Source organism: Canis lupus, chromosome 9 (assembly GCF_003254725.2).
Source record: "Canis lupus dingo isolate Sandy chromosome 9, ASM325472v2, whole genome shotgun sequence".
In the NCBI taxonomy this organism is placed as follows: Eukaryota; Metazoa; Chordata; class Mammalia; order Carnivora; family Canidae; genus Canis; species Canis lupus.
The window spans coordinates 12307371-12321980 of record NC_064251.1 but is presented as its reverse complement, the minus strand read 5'-3'; the positions used below and the strand labels follow the sequence as shown (position 1 = coordinate 12321980).

At 35.9% G+C, this 14610-nt stretch overlaps 1 protein-coding gene across 9 annotated transcripts in view; it reads left to right on the top strand.

Moving 5' to 3' along the window:
- The window catches only part of CEP112 (centrosomal protein 112), a 401294-nt gene that overhangs the window by 150305 nt on the left and 236379 nt on the right, over positions 1–14610 (top strand). For all 9 annotated transcript variants that reach the window (XR_007412846.1, XR_007412847.1, XM_049113963.1 and 6 more), the window contains one exon: positions 6276–6411. Coding sequence is in view for 7 of the 9 variants with exons in the window: in XM_049113963.1 (XP_048969920.1) it covers positions 6276–6411 (136 nt within the window). In the remaining 2 variants the exon portion in view is untranslated. The remainder of the gene's footprint in view (positions 1–6275; positions 6412–14610) is intronic.

Sequence of the window (14610 nt, the reverse complement as noted above, 5' to 3'; positions counted from 1 at the left end):
TATTTTAATAAGGGAGATTGGGGTGATTCAAGAAGCTAAAATAAAGCAGGGTAAATGCAAAACAGAACAAAACAAAACAAAACAAATAACACTTGTTCCTATCTGTCTTTTGATTACAGCCATACTAGAGGTTGTATGATAATGATATCATTGTGGTTTTGAATTGCATTTTTTGGATTACTAATATTGAATGGCCTTTCATATGCTTATGGGCAACTGTATGTCTTCTTTGGAGAAACCTCTTTCCAGATTCTTCACCTGTTTTTAAATTACGTTCTTTTTTTTTTTTTGTTAAACTATTATTTGTAAGTGTGTTTATGTGTTCTTGATACAAGTACTTTTTCAGATAAATGACTGGAAAGTATTTTCTCCTATTTACTTTTGATTCCTTTTCACTTTTGATGATATCCTGGGAGCACATGTTTTTAAAATTTGCTGTTTATCTGTATTTTATTTTCTTGTTTATGCTTCTCGTGTTATATCTAAGAAAGCTTTGCTTAGCTCAAGGTCACCAAAATTTACTCCTGTGTTCTTCTAAGAGCTTCATATTTTTAGTCTTACATTTTGGTCTGTGGTTTATCTTGAGTTACTTTTTGTGTATTGTGTAAAGAAAGAATCCAACTTTATTCTTTTGGGTAAATGGATATCCGGTTGTCCCAGCACCATTTGTTGTACAGACTGTTCTTTTGCCATCGAATTGTCTTGGCACCCTTGCCAAAGACCCACTGATCATCGATGTAAGGGTTTATTTCTGGAATATTAATCCTATTCCATTGATTTATATGTCTTTTCTTATGCCAGTAGCACACTGTTTTGATTAATCTAGCTTTGTAATACAAGTTTTGAAATCAGGAAATGTGAGTTCTCCAACTTTGTTCTTCTTTTTCAAGATTGTTTTGCCAATTCTTTGTACCTTGCATTTCCATATGAATTGTAGGGCCCATTTGTCTATTTCTGCAAAATATCACCTGGGATTTTGACAGGGATTGTGTTGAATCTGTAGATCAAATGAGGATTATTGTCATCTTTCCAATATGGAGAGGAATACTAATTTCCAATTTATTGCACATTCTTTCTGACTCTTGAAGTATCAAATGTTTAGATGTTCACAGTGTTTACCATTTTTTTATAAGAATTTAGCAGAGTCCCTCAAGCCTTAGCAGTCATGTGAAGAAGAGGCCAAAGTTCCTTAATTTATCATGCATAGTGCAAGGTATTATTTTTAGAGCCTTTTAAGTCAATTGTATCTTCAGATTTTTGACTGACTGACTCTAATCACCTCGAGTACCAATCAGAAGCCTTGGACGTTGATGATATAGCTGCTCAGAAGTCTTGTTTTCCAGCCCAGCTGGAAAGGGAATGGAGACTCTTCTAGCTGTTTTTCAGATTTGTTTGAAGTTTTTTTGTTTTGTTTTGTTTTTCTTGGAGTTTCCAGTGGAGATGCCATGCTGGCAGCAAATGAAGTATCCTGTAATGTGAAGCCTTATAAATATATGTTGGATCACTGCCATCATTATCAAAAGTGCTGGTACAGAAATGTGCAAAGGGAAGATTTTCAAATTAAGGTTGGCCTGTACATATAAATGTTAGCTTGTAAAGCTCAAGAAATACTAAATTGTAGTCTATTAGTCTCCTACGTTTTATTGCCTTTTTGGAATAATCATGTACTTCAGAACATCCTTTAATCTGAGCTGGCTTGTGGTTGTATAAGAATGCAACTTCTTTTTTCTTTATGCTTTATATTCTCAGATGAGGAAAATTTACAGCATTTTATAAATAAATCAGAACTAAAAAGCAAATTTTCTTCCCACCTTTTTATCTTCATGGAGGCCCTGCTTTAAGGCATTTGAGTGATGGCAGTTTTACTTGACCCCATAACTAGTTCCACTGGAAAAAATAATCTTCAAAGCCTTTTTTTTTTTTTTTTTTGCTTCTTACAGGACACAATTTGGAATCATGGTAAAAAGAATACTGTTCTTAGTGAGAGGTAGATCTTTCTCTTTTCAGATGCTGAAAGTTTTCACTTCTATTTCATTACTTTGATAGAAATTAAAATGCATCTCTTGTTAAAATGAATAACATCTCTTTAAACTAAGACAGATATTTTATTTATGTTGAGAAGCTTCCTAAATATTAGTGAAGTTCGATATGTTTGTCATGTTGATCTAGACAGAACAGTGATTTACATTGAGTGAGGCCTTTTTTGATATTTAGTTTTACTACTGGCAGGTGTGGTGGGACTGGAACCTAGTTGGAAGATTTCCTCTTCCCTATGCTTGCTATTTAATATACAACAATTTTTCTATTTGTAAATAGCAATAGAAATTATCAATTAAAAGTAATGTGCATTACTACATAGGTTTTATTTTAACTATTTTTAATATGATTTGTAATATATACCTGGTTATAGGTAAAGTTTATGACTTTGATTTATGTGGCCGTAAGTTAGTTATAAAGTAAATGACTAAATTTGAGAATAAAAATGAAATGATACAGAGAAAATATTTTCCCAATTGAATTTAAAGTCCTTACATGAACTAAATGGCTAATGTGAATATTTGGGCAAAAAATGCAAAAGCAACAGAATTTTAGCATTCATAGAACAGAATGGATATTTCAGATACTGGTCATATATTTTATAAAATGTGTTAGCAAAATTTTCTTTTGCTAAGTAATGGTGCATAATTTTTAAATTATATGATGAATAAGTTTTTAAAGTTTTCAAATAGTGTTTAATGTACTTTCTTTTGTTTAAGAAAGACTGACCAAGCAAAGTAGACCTTTGAAAAATTGTAATTTTTTTTTTAAAGATTTTATTTATTTATTTGACAGTGAAAGTGAGAGAGAGCACAAGCAGGGGAGCAGTGGAGGGAAAGGGAGAAGCAGGTTCCTCACTAAGCAGGGAGCCTGATGCATGGCTCAATCTCAGGACCCTGGGATCATGACCTGAGCTGAAGGCAGATGCTTAACCAACTGAGCCACCTAGGCACCCCGAAAAATTATAATCCTGATATAAAAATGGTCTTTTCAAGTACTTTTTAGAGGCCCTAAAAAATGAAAGAGTGACATAGGATGAATTAGTCACTGTAGTCCCGGGATAGCATGGAGGTAGCTCTTATGCCTCCTAACCTTAATCCAACCACAGTAGCCTTTTCCTCTGAGCCTGGTCTCAAAATCCTTTTAACAGAGAGTTCTTGGCATCCCCATTCAGTCATTTGGGTCCATCACACCAGAAAAAATGTCCATTAAACATTTGTGACAAAATGTTTATGGCAAATATCCATCGCATTTGCCAACCTAGGTCTAGGACATGGTACCCAGTATACCTTATATGACTTTATGTTCTCATTTGTTGTTTTAGTATTCAGATATTTGAATATTTAAACAAAATATTCAATGTTTGTATCAGGGAAACCCTAGTCAAGCCTTCCTGCTTCTTGGGCAAACTAATACAAGAGAATGAAAATGCACCAGACCAAATTAAAATTCCCTATTGCTGGGATGCCTGGGTGGCTCAATGGTTGAGTGTTTGCCTTTGGCTCAGGGCGTGATCCCAGGTCTGGTGATCGAGTCCCACCTCAGGCTCCCTGCAAGGAGCCTGCTTCTCTCTCTGCCTGTGTCCCTGCCTCTCTCTCTCTCTCATGAATAAATAAATAAATCTTTAAAAAATAAAATAAAATAAAATTCCCTATTGCCATCAGAGTGCTCAGTCTTTTGTGTGGTGATGTCTCTTGAATCAGTCTCATTATAATATCCAGTTATTAATCACCATCGTCTACTAGCTAATATTAACATTATAGGCAAAGAAACAAAACATTAAGGCCTTAGAATTTGGCATCCAGTTAACATTAAAGATATTTTAACAACATGGAAGAAAAATGGAGAACAGTAAGATACCCAGGTTCCTGTTGTGAATATTCAACTAAACTAAACCACTTAAAGAAAAGCTTTTTTAAAAGAGTTCCAGAAGCCTGCACCACATTGTTGTAAAATGCAGCAACCAGGAGCTACATCTGGTATGCAGCATGACCTAGAATGGCTTCGCTCTCGTGGAGGGCCTCACACATCCTTGGGGCAGAGTGTGAGACCCTTAGGTCATTAAAGTGGTGGCTCCACCTGTGAAACACACATGTAGAAATGGGTTTCAGTGGAAAAGCTGCTTTGTTCTGCACAGGGATATATTGCAGATAGAAGGATATGTGGTGGGTTTGAAGAGGTCAACACAAGTGGTATTTAATGAAAAATAAAGGAAAGATGGATTTGGAGTATGTTCTTCAAGCCTGTATGCAGAGAGCTACTTACTTCAGATACTATCCAAACATGGCGAGGGGGGACTCTAAACTATATATGCATTGCTACATTTCTTTACAAAGGGACAGGCGAATTCTACTGAAATGGAAACTAGGTGGCAATGTTTCTTATCAGTATTTTGCATTAAAGCTTTGAGAAATTTTTCAGTGTTTTTGGAGAAAATTTGGTATTATATTTTATATCACATATATGTTCTCATTAAAAGGCCTAGAAACTATTAAGTATCTTAGAGGGGTTTTAAAACTCAGATCTGAGTAATTCCAAAACACTCATATTACTTTTTGCCCATCTCTTAGACAGTAGCATCATTGTTTGGGAAATGTCTCCCCTCTCCCCAACCCCATCATGATGTTTCCCTAAATTTGTTTCATGTGAGATAAATCACTCCATCTCCCAGCATTCTTTGGTATTACAGTTAATGAGATAATGTTTTATATCTGTGTAAACTTTTGGATTTCGGGAAAGTGAGCCCAGTTAATCTTACTTATGATGTCTCAGTCTGTTTGGGGGACTGTAACAAAATACCATCAACTGGGATGTTTTCTTATAGTTCTGGAGGCTGGGAAGGCCAGATTCAGGGTATCTGCAGGGTTGTGTTCTGATGAAGACCCTCTTCTTGGTTTATAGCTAGTGACTTCTCACTGTGTCCCCACATGGTAGAAGGGGCTTGGCCTCTCTCTGAAACCTGTTTTAGAAGAGCACTAGTGTCACTTCAGGGGGATACCTTCAGACCATAAAGTGTGGCATCTGGAAAATCAGAAAAGCAGCATGGCATAGGAGCCAACAGCATGAGCTCTAGGGTCAGGGTGCCAGGACTGGTCCTGGCTAGGTCTATTACTAAACATATTGTCTTGGAACTACTCTTTCCTGCTCTGTAAAACTAGGGACATAATAATACTCATGTAAGTTTGCTATGAGAGTAAAGGAGAGAAGATATATAATATAAAAATATTTGCACACTACCCAGCACCTAGTCAGAACTCAATATTAGCCATTGCTAACTTTCATACATTTATAACCTAAAGCCTGGAATTTTTCCTTCTATCAGTATGCAAAGATTTCTCCTATTTTGTTGAACCCTTTTGACCATATATCTTGAGTTCAAGATGTAAAGAAATGAGATGGTTATCACTAGGCAAGTCTACTAGAGGGCAGTAGAAACATCTCAGGCCATCAGGTTGCTCTGTTGTGTCTGTCACCCTGCAAGTCAGCTGCTGCTAGACATGCTATATTAGAGATAATTCTAATGGTACATTGTTGTTTTGTTTCAATTGAGATATATTTCACATACTATAAAATTCATCCTTTTAAAGTATACATTTCAGCAGATTTTAGTATATTCACAAGGACGTGCAGCCATCCCTACTATCTAATTGCAGAACATTTTCTTCACCAGAAAAGACACTATACTGTGTATGCCTTAGCGGTCACTCCCCATTCCCTCTGTCCCCCCTCTCCCTCCCAGATCCTGGCAACCACTAATCTACTTCCTGTCTCTGAGCATTTATCTATTCAGGTATTTCACATAAATGGAATCATACAACATGCTGCCTCTCCTGTCTGGCTTCTTTCACTTAGCATATGTTTGACGCTCCCCCATGCTTTTGCATGTGTCAGAACTTCAGTGTTTTTTAAGGTTGAATAATATTCCATTGTACAACTGTACTATATCTTGTTTATCCATTCATCAGTTGATGCAAATAAATGGGTTTAAATGGTTTTGTTTTTAGGGAAATCTTTGAAAGTAGTTTGAAAGAAATCTTTGAAAGTAGTTATCAGAACACTTTGTCTCTTTTTCTGCAAAGTGTTTTATTGTCAACTTTTTAAAGGGAAGTTTTATAGAATTGGGATCAAAAAATTGAAATCTGAATGTTATTTTAGAGAGGGTTAAATATTGCTCTTTCATTCAAGCCGAGTTCTTTTATTTTACATTTCAACTGTGAAGCTTTTCTGGACTCTTCTAGGGAAAAAGAGGAACAGCTAACTCGTGTGACTGAAGTTCAGAGGTTGCAGGCCCAGCAGGCAGATGCTGCCCTGGAAGAGTTTAAGCGGCAGGTGGAACTGAACTCAGAGAAAGTCTATGCCGAAATGAAAGAGCAGGTGAGGAGGCCACTGTATCATCTTTTTTGAAAGTCACTCTCTCAGTAGGAAGGTACATTTCTGATCTTTATATGACAGAAACATATTTACTTTTAACAAAAGTTTTATCAAAATTAGCCATACAATTGGGTCAGAGATTCAGAATGAAAAAGGGATATTAGCCCTGGCAGAGGAAGATACCCACCTCCACTGGAGCCTGGAAAGAGGAGGTGGCCCCAAACAGGCAAGAAGGATGGCCTTGGTAGAAAGGGCTCCGCTGGTAGGCTCACCCTTCCCCCAGCAGAACATGTGAAGGGAGGAGGCCCAGAGCACATCTCTGGCATGCCTGCTCTGTGCTACCCTGGCCACCAAGTGGGCGCTGATCAGCAACTCCTTGGTGGTAGCTCGTGGAGGGTAAAAGGTGGACGCCCTCTAGGAGCTGGACAGACAACGAAATGAGTCCTCCTTCGTTCTTCAGGATTCCTTGATTCACCTTAAAGCAATGCCAGCATAGGCATTTTAAAGTCGTAGCTACAAACATAGTAATAGCAGGAGTGTGTGTCTTGCTATAGGAGCATGGATCGGCCTCTCGGTAAATTCCCATGAGCAGTTTCCACGAGCTAGGGCTCCAGTTACCCATGTCTATGCTTGTTCATGTTCCATAAGTAGTGTTTTGTTGGTCAGTTACAGCAAATTATTTGCAACTGGCATTTCAGGAGGACAGAGACTATCCCTTGTTCTGGTACAAGTCTAGTGCTATGCTTTTTAGTTTTGAGAGAAAATTAAAAATTTGAAAAGATAAAGAGAACAAACACCTAGGTGCCCTCCATGAGGAATCAACAATTGTTAACACCTGTTTATTTAAATAAAAACATTAGAGATGAAGCTTTAGTTCACTTTGCTCTGCATATCTAATCACAATACTCTCTCCTCTCCACTCAGGAGAAGACCACTATCATTAATTTAGTGTTATTATTTCAGTCTCTTTTATACTTTTGTATTATGGATAATGTTCATGTATCTTATATGCGTACATACGTTCTATATGTGTGTATTACATGCATATGTAATTTTTTTGTACATCTGTTTTTTTAAGTTTGGTGAGTACTACAGATTTATGTATGCCTTATTTGCTCTTTTATATTTAATTGTTTTGTTTTTCAACTGGCTGCTTCGAGTTTACTTGGTGCAAGGGTGCTCTTTTATGTTTAATTTTATATATCCATGCCCTATCCATGTTGATTTAGTGCAGTCCTTTTAACACTAATATATCATGTGACTATACCACATTTCATTTATCAGCTCCTCTATTCAAGGGCTTTTGGTTTATTTTTGAATTTTCTCAATTCTAAAAAATGTTGCAGTCTTATCTGTGATCTCTTTTGCAGCCAGAGTTATCTTCCTCAGGAGCCCCAAGCACACACTGGGGGGTAGAAACATCCCTGTGGAAGGTTTTATGACTGAGCCCTGTACTGTTTCTAGTTTGAAGCAGTCGTTTCTTATTGTTATTTTCTCGATTTGGATTTTCACTCCTGTTGAGTTGTTTGAATCTGGGTTTTGCGAGTGGGGTTCTGAGATCCCATTCTTCTACTCGCTGCCTAGGGCAAAAGCTGGAATCATGTGGAGTGTTTGTGCCAGAAGGTGCAGACCAGCCCCTGCTGCATGGATGTAAATCTTCTAGTTCCCTGCTAACTAGCATCAGGGCCCAGGCCCTAGAATGTGTATTTGGTCCAAATATGCAATGGAGCTGCATAGGAAACTCTGATCTCTTTAACACTAAAGGAATACAGAAAATATTGAAGGAGGAGGCCCCTGGCAAGAAGTGTTTAGCCTCAAGAAGTCTAAAAATGAGGCATTTGAAAGTGTTAATACTGACAGTACAACTTCTGAGAGAAGCTGAGACCATGAGAGCTACGTTTGGCTCAATGAATGCACCACTTGGGGCTGATGGTGTAATACTAGCAGATCACAGCACTCATGGGTAAGGAAGGATTAAAAAACAAGCAAACAACATGGAACTGGTGAGAACTTTCTGTAGAGCAAGAAAAAGACATTGTATTCAGCAGTCAGAATAAAAGCATACTTCTGAAGATAATCTAGAGTAGAATTTAGGACAAAAATCAGATAAGCGGTTTCTTTATAAGAAGACATGATCTATGTAAAAGAGGTCACACATCTTAAGTAAAAGTAATATAATGAAACCTGGATACATTTTGGAAAAAGAATTGAATCTCAAAAATAAAAATGAAAATCCCACAAGTTTCTAAGCAGGATGAAACTGGCAAAGAAATTAGAAAAATAATGGACTAATGTTTCAGAGTTTTGAAGAACAAAGTTTGTGACCTGATTTTATACAATATCAAAGAGTTTTTCACTTGTAAAATCAATGGAAAAACGCATTCTTAGAGCTCTTATAATGAATATTGCTTTTTTTTTTCCTGGAAAAAAAATTGTATGAATACATCAACCAATCCAGAGATGAAGCAAAAGACATCCCACACATCCTTAAACCATCATATTTAAGGATGACTAGGAGACAATGGAATCCAATGAAGTAGAAACAAATTTAACAAATTGTTACAAATCCGATTATAAGAAAGAATGCCAAGATTTGTTGATTTTTAAAAAAGAAGGTATATAAAGTAGAAAATACAAATTTAGTAACAACAATTTAAATCTAAATCTCTTGAGTACATTAACGAAGATCAAGGAGATGTGAGTAGTGAGTGGATGAGAGGAGCAGTATGCTAAAACTCTTGGCCATGGAAAGGGGAGACTCAAAGTTCTTAAAATTAGGGAAATGTGGGTTAAAATAGTTTTGGAATGTATAAACATAGGCATTAATAAAATCAACAAGATGTTACATCCTCATAAAAATCTTGAGAAGAGGGCAGCCCGGGTGGCTCAGCGGTTTAGCGTCGCCTTCAGCCCAGGGCCTGATCCTGGAGACCCGGGATTGAGTCCCACATCAGGCTCCCTGCATGGAGCCTGCTTCTCCCTCTGCCTGTGTCTCTGCCTCTCTCTCTCTCTCTCTCTGCGTCTCATGAATAAATAAATAAAATTTTAAAAAAATCTTGAGAAGATGAAGCAAAACTTGAGAGGAGCTATTGCCAAAGGAACAGAAGCAGAAACAGAACGAAATGTCCAAAATAAGACAGAGTATATAACTGTAGTAATAAATATTAACAGGTTAATTTTTTTAGTAAAAAAAAGAAGATATTGATTAGTTGACTAAAATCCATGTGTATGCTATTTATAAAAGATGTGACTAGTTTACAGAAAATTATATTAGAAAATGATGCAAATATATCTCTTTTATTTAGAAAAAAAGATATAATACCATCATATAAATTAGCATCAATACAAGTTAATAAAGTTAATAATAAATATATCCATATATGAATGGATATATTTTTCATGCTAAAAGCAAGAATACTTAAATATGAAAAAATGTTAGGAATACTTGGAGAAATTGACATAGTCATGGGTGCTTTGAAATATTTTTTTCTCTATCTTTGACAGATCAGGGGGCAAAAACCCAAACAAACAAATAGGAAGTCTAAGTAACAGCTTATAAAACACTTATATTTCTACTTTGTACCCTTCAAATGTGACAAATTTAATTCCTACTCCCTTGGAAGAGTTATAAAACTCAGTAGACCATAAAGAAACACTCAATATGTTTCTAACACTTGACATGACAGAGAGCACATATTTTTTACCGCAGTGCAATAAAACCAGAAATTAAATTTCAATTAAAATCACAACATTCCACTTCACCAAAATTAAAAACTTTTGCTCTTAGAAAGACACCATTAAAAAAACAACAAAAAGAAGTAAGGCAAGCCAGAGAATGGAAGAAGAGATTCACAAATATTTCCTAGAACTTGTATCTAAAATATAAAAGAAATCTTACAACTCAATAATAAAAAGACAACCCAGTTAAAAATAGGCAAAATTTTGGACACCTTACAGAAAAAAGATATACAAATGACTAATAAGCACATGAAAGATGTTCAATATTATCAATCATCAGGGAAATTAAAATCAAATGAAATGCCACTATATATGCTTACTAGATTAAAATTATAAGATTGGTTGATAATGCGGAGTGTTGGTGAAGATGCAGTCACATGGAGCTGTTGCATACTGCCGGTGGGAAAAGTGCCAATTTCTTAAAAAGTTAAGCATTCAGTGACCATTTGTCAGTCATTCCATCCTATGTGCTTAACCAAGAGAAATGAAGACATACCCAGACAAAGACTTGTACACAAATGCTGACAGCAGTTTTATTCACAATAGCCCCAAACTTGAACAACCCAAGTGTTTCTCAGAAGTTGAAAGAACAACAACAACAACAACAAAAAAAACAAAAACAAAAGAAGTTGAAAGAACAATTTAAGCACCCGACTCTTGATTTCAGCTCAGGTCATGGTCTCAGGGTCATGAGATTGAGCCCTGTGTCAGGCTCTGCGCTGAGTGTGGAGCCTGGTTAAGATTCTCTCTCTCCTTAAGCCCCTCTCCCCACTCATGTGTGCTTGCTCTCTCTCGCTCTCTCTCTCTCTTTAAAATAAGTAAATAAAATCTTTTTTAAAAAAAGTTGAAAGAACAGTTAGATGTAGTATATACAATGGAATACTACTCAGTAGTATAAAGGAATGAACTACTGATTCCCATAACAACATGGATGAGTCTCAGATGAATTTTGTACTGGTATAGTCTCTAAGGTTAGAATTGTCTAGATGATCTTAAGTTTTTTGTTTTAGCAGATTGTCAACCCAGTTTGTTTCAGAGTGAAAGTCCTGTCTCATCTTCTGTGGGTGGGTTCCAGTTTCAGTTAAGTTCCAAACCCTTTGCTGTGCTGTGTTGGGTTTGTTTGGATTGTGCCAGTCAAGAGTGAGTCTGAGACGTGGGTGGTATTTAACTCACTCCACCCAGTAATCATAGAGGCACTTGTGGGACATTCCCCCAGAGAGACGATATGCTTGGATGCAAAACAATTCTCAATAGTTTTAAAAAGGATTAAAGTCATGCAAAATGTGTTCTTTGACCCCAATGAAAATAAATTAGAAATAAACAACAATATGAAATCTGGGAAGTCCCCACATATTTGGAAATTAAACAACATGCTTATAAATAACTCATGGGTCAGAGAAGATATTACAAGGAAAATTAGGAAATATTCTGAACTGAATTAAAACAAAAACACAGAATATCAAAATTTATGGAATGCAGCTAAAGCAGTACTTAGAGAAAAGTTTATAGCTTTAAACATCTATATCCCACAAGAAAATTCTCAAATCAGTACTGTAAACTATATCTTAAGAAACCAGAAAAAGAAAAGCAAGCTTCTGCCCAAGTAAGCAGAGAGAAAGGAGATAGTAAATATTTTTATATTTCTACAGAAAGCAAAGAGGTAGAAAACAAAAAAATGGAGAAAATTAATGAAGCCAAAAGTTGGTTCTTTGAAAAGATCAACCAAATTGACAAATCTTTAGCAGGACTGATGGGGGGAAAATGAGAAGAAACAAATTAACAAGGTGAGAACTAAAAGAGGAGAGGACACCGTTACTGATCCTACAGAAAATGAAAGAATTATAAAGGTGGCATTTTACAAACTTATGCCAACAAATTACAAAACTCAGATGAAATGGACAAATTCATAGAAATATGCAAATTACTAAAACTATCTCAAGAAGAGATAGAAAATCTGTATTGTCATATTATATTTAACTGACAATTAAAAATCTTTTCACAAAGAAAAACCAAGCACCAGATGGCTTCACTGGTGGTTTCCATCAAATAGTAAAGAAAATTTTAGTTTTTTGAAAACTCTTTCAGGAAATCGAGGAGGAAGGAACACTTTCCAGTTCATTCATAAGGCCAGTAGTACCCTATTATCAAAGCCAAAGACACTAGGGCAGCCCCAGTGGCGCAGCGGTTTAGCACCACCTGCAGCCCGGGGTGTGATCCTGGAGGCCTGGGATCGAGTCCCACGTCAGGCTCCCTGCATGGAGCCTGCTTCTCCCTCTCCCTGTGTCTCTGCCTCTCTCTCTCTCTCAATCTGAATAAATAAATAAAACTTAAAAAAAAAAAAAAGCCAAAGACACTAGAAGAAAACTACAAAATACTACCTGTCATGAATGTAGACACAGAAATTCTTAATGATATTTTAGAAAATGGAATCTAGAAACATATAAAAATGATTATACATCACAACCAAATGGAATTTATTCCAGGAACCGCAAGTGGTTTTAACATTTGAAAATCAATTAATGTCATGCAACATATTAATAAAGGACAAAACAACATGATCATCTCACTAGAGGCAGAAAAAGCATTTTAAAAAGTTCAATATCATGCATGATTTAAAAAGAATTCTTGGCAAATTAAGACTAGAAGCAAACTTAACCTAATAGGACATCTATGAAAACTCTATGGCTACTATACTTAATGCTGAAAGGCCTAACACTTTTCCTCTAAGAACAAAGAAACCATATCTGCTTTTGCCACCTCTGTTCAGTATTGTATTGGAGATTCTAGCCAGTGCATTAAGGCAAAACAAAGAAAAGGAGTGGGGTGGGGGGAGAGAAAGAGAGAAAAAGAAAGGGAAAGGGAAGGAGGAAGAAGGAAGGAAGGAAGTGGAAGAAAGAATGAACATATAAATTGGAAAGGAAGAAGTACACATATTTTCAGATGACTCAATCATCCTGTATGGTTAAAATCCATACAAGAAATACAAGAACTAATAAATGATTGAAGCAAGTTTTCAGAATATGAGATCAATATATGAAATTTAGCCATACTTCTGTTATAGCAATGAAATATCTACAAATGAAATTAAAACAATCCATAATAATAGTAATACTTTAAAACTGATAAATTTTGTTTTTGTTTTTTTTTAAGATGAAGTGGTCTAAGAGCTGTATGGCAGAACTGAAAGCCCTGGAGATAATGTCATCTCAGCAACCATTTAATTAAGAACCCTACCTAGCCACAAAGTGAGACTGCTAATGGTCAGGGATGAACAATAGTATATGTGGAACTGATTCTGGAAGTACCCTTAATTGTTCTACCCTCATATGTCTGACTGTTCTGTGCTTTGTCATGGTCTGTTTTCTATTTTACATCACCAATCCTGCCAGACGCATTTGACTCCCCTACTTGTGAATGTTGAGTTCAAGTGTTCCTGTCTTGTAGGTATCACATCTCTTACTTAGACTGGTTAAATGATCCCATGAAGCATCCTACTGGGTGCATGCCCCTGGGATTCCTTTCTTCCTACACGTAGGAAGTGCTTTGTCTTTGTGAGTAGTCCTCATCACATCTGATCTGCCCAGCGGTGCTCGATTTAGTCTTCTTGAAAAATGGCAGTGATGGCAACTGATGAACAGGAAATTCTTTTGAAGGTCTTCTGTTGAAGAAATAGTCTCCAACGGTTTCCATCATAAATGGTTTTGCCAAGTGCAATTGAATTTCTGAAATAGAGAAAGCACCTTTGATGTGAGTATAATAATAAGAACATCATTTCTGATGGAATCCTTATAGCTGGGCTCATTCACAAATCAAATGGTTTTACCTGGCAGATTTTAACAAATGTTAAGTAAAATATATATGTCGAAACATGATAAATTAGAAGTCTTCTATTATAGATTATGAATCAGTTAAAAAGTGTGCATCTGATATAGCTCAAATTCTTTAAAAAAATCAGCAGATTCCTTATTTGGAGAATCATAATGTTTTCAGATTTTTCTGTAGTGTATATTTTTAAGTCCTCCTTTTCTGTTGTTGTCTTGAACTGCTCTTTTCTCTTCTTACTAAAATCTTTTGTGCAAAAGCCAGCAGAGCTTAGGGCATCTTTTTCCATTTGGAAACTGCTACAGATAGCAGACAATAAGATTTTGAATTAAAAAAAGTAAAGCTTTGAGTTTGTTTTTGAAAGCGAATTGCTATTTCAAAAATGAGGCCCATGAGAGAAAATGGAACAGAGAAAGTTTAAAAAAAAATTGCTTCACACTGTTCCTTTCTCTTTGAAGAACTTTTTATCTCATTTAAGATTGCTTCAATAACCTAATTTTTCCTCCAGTGGTGAAATCTATTATAAATGCTAGCTGCCAGCAATTAGTTATATAAAATATACATATTTTAATTGTGAAAATGTACTACTGTGATAGAATTTTCCACATATATATGTATATAATCATATTTTTAAAAGAATGA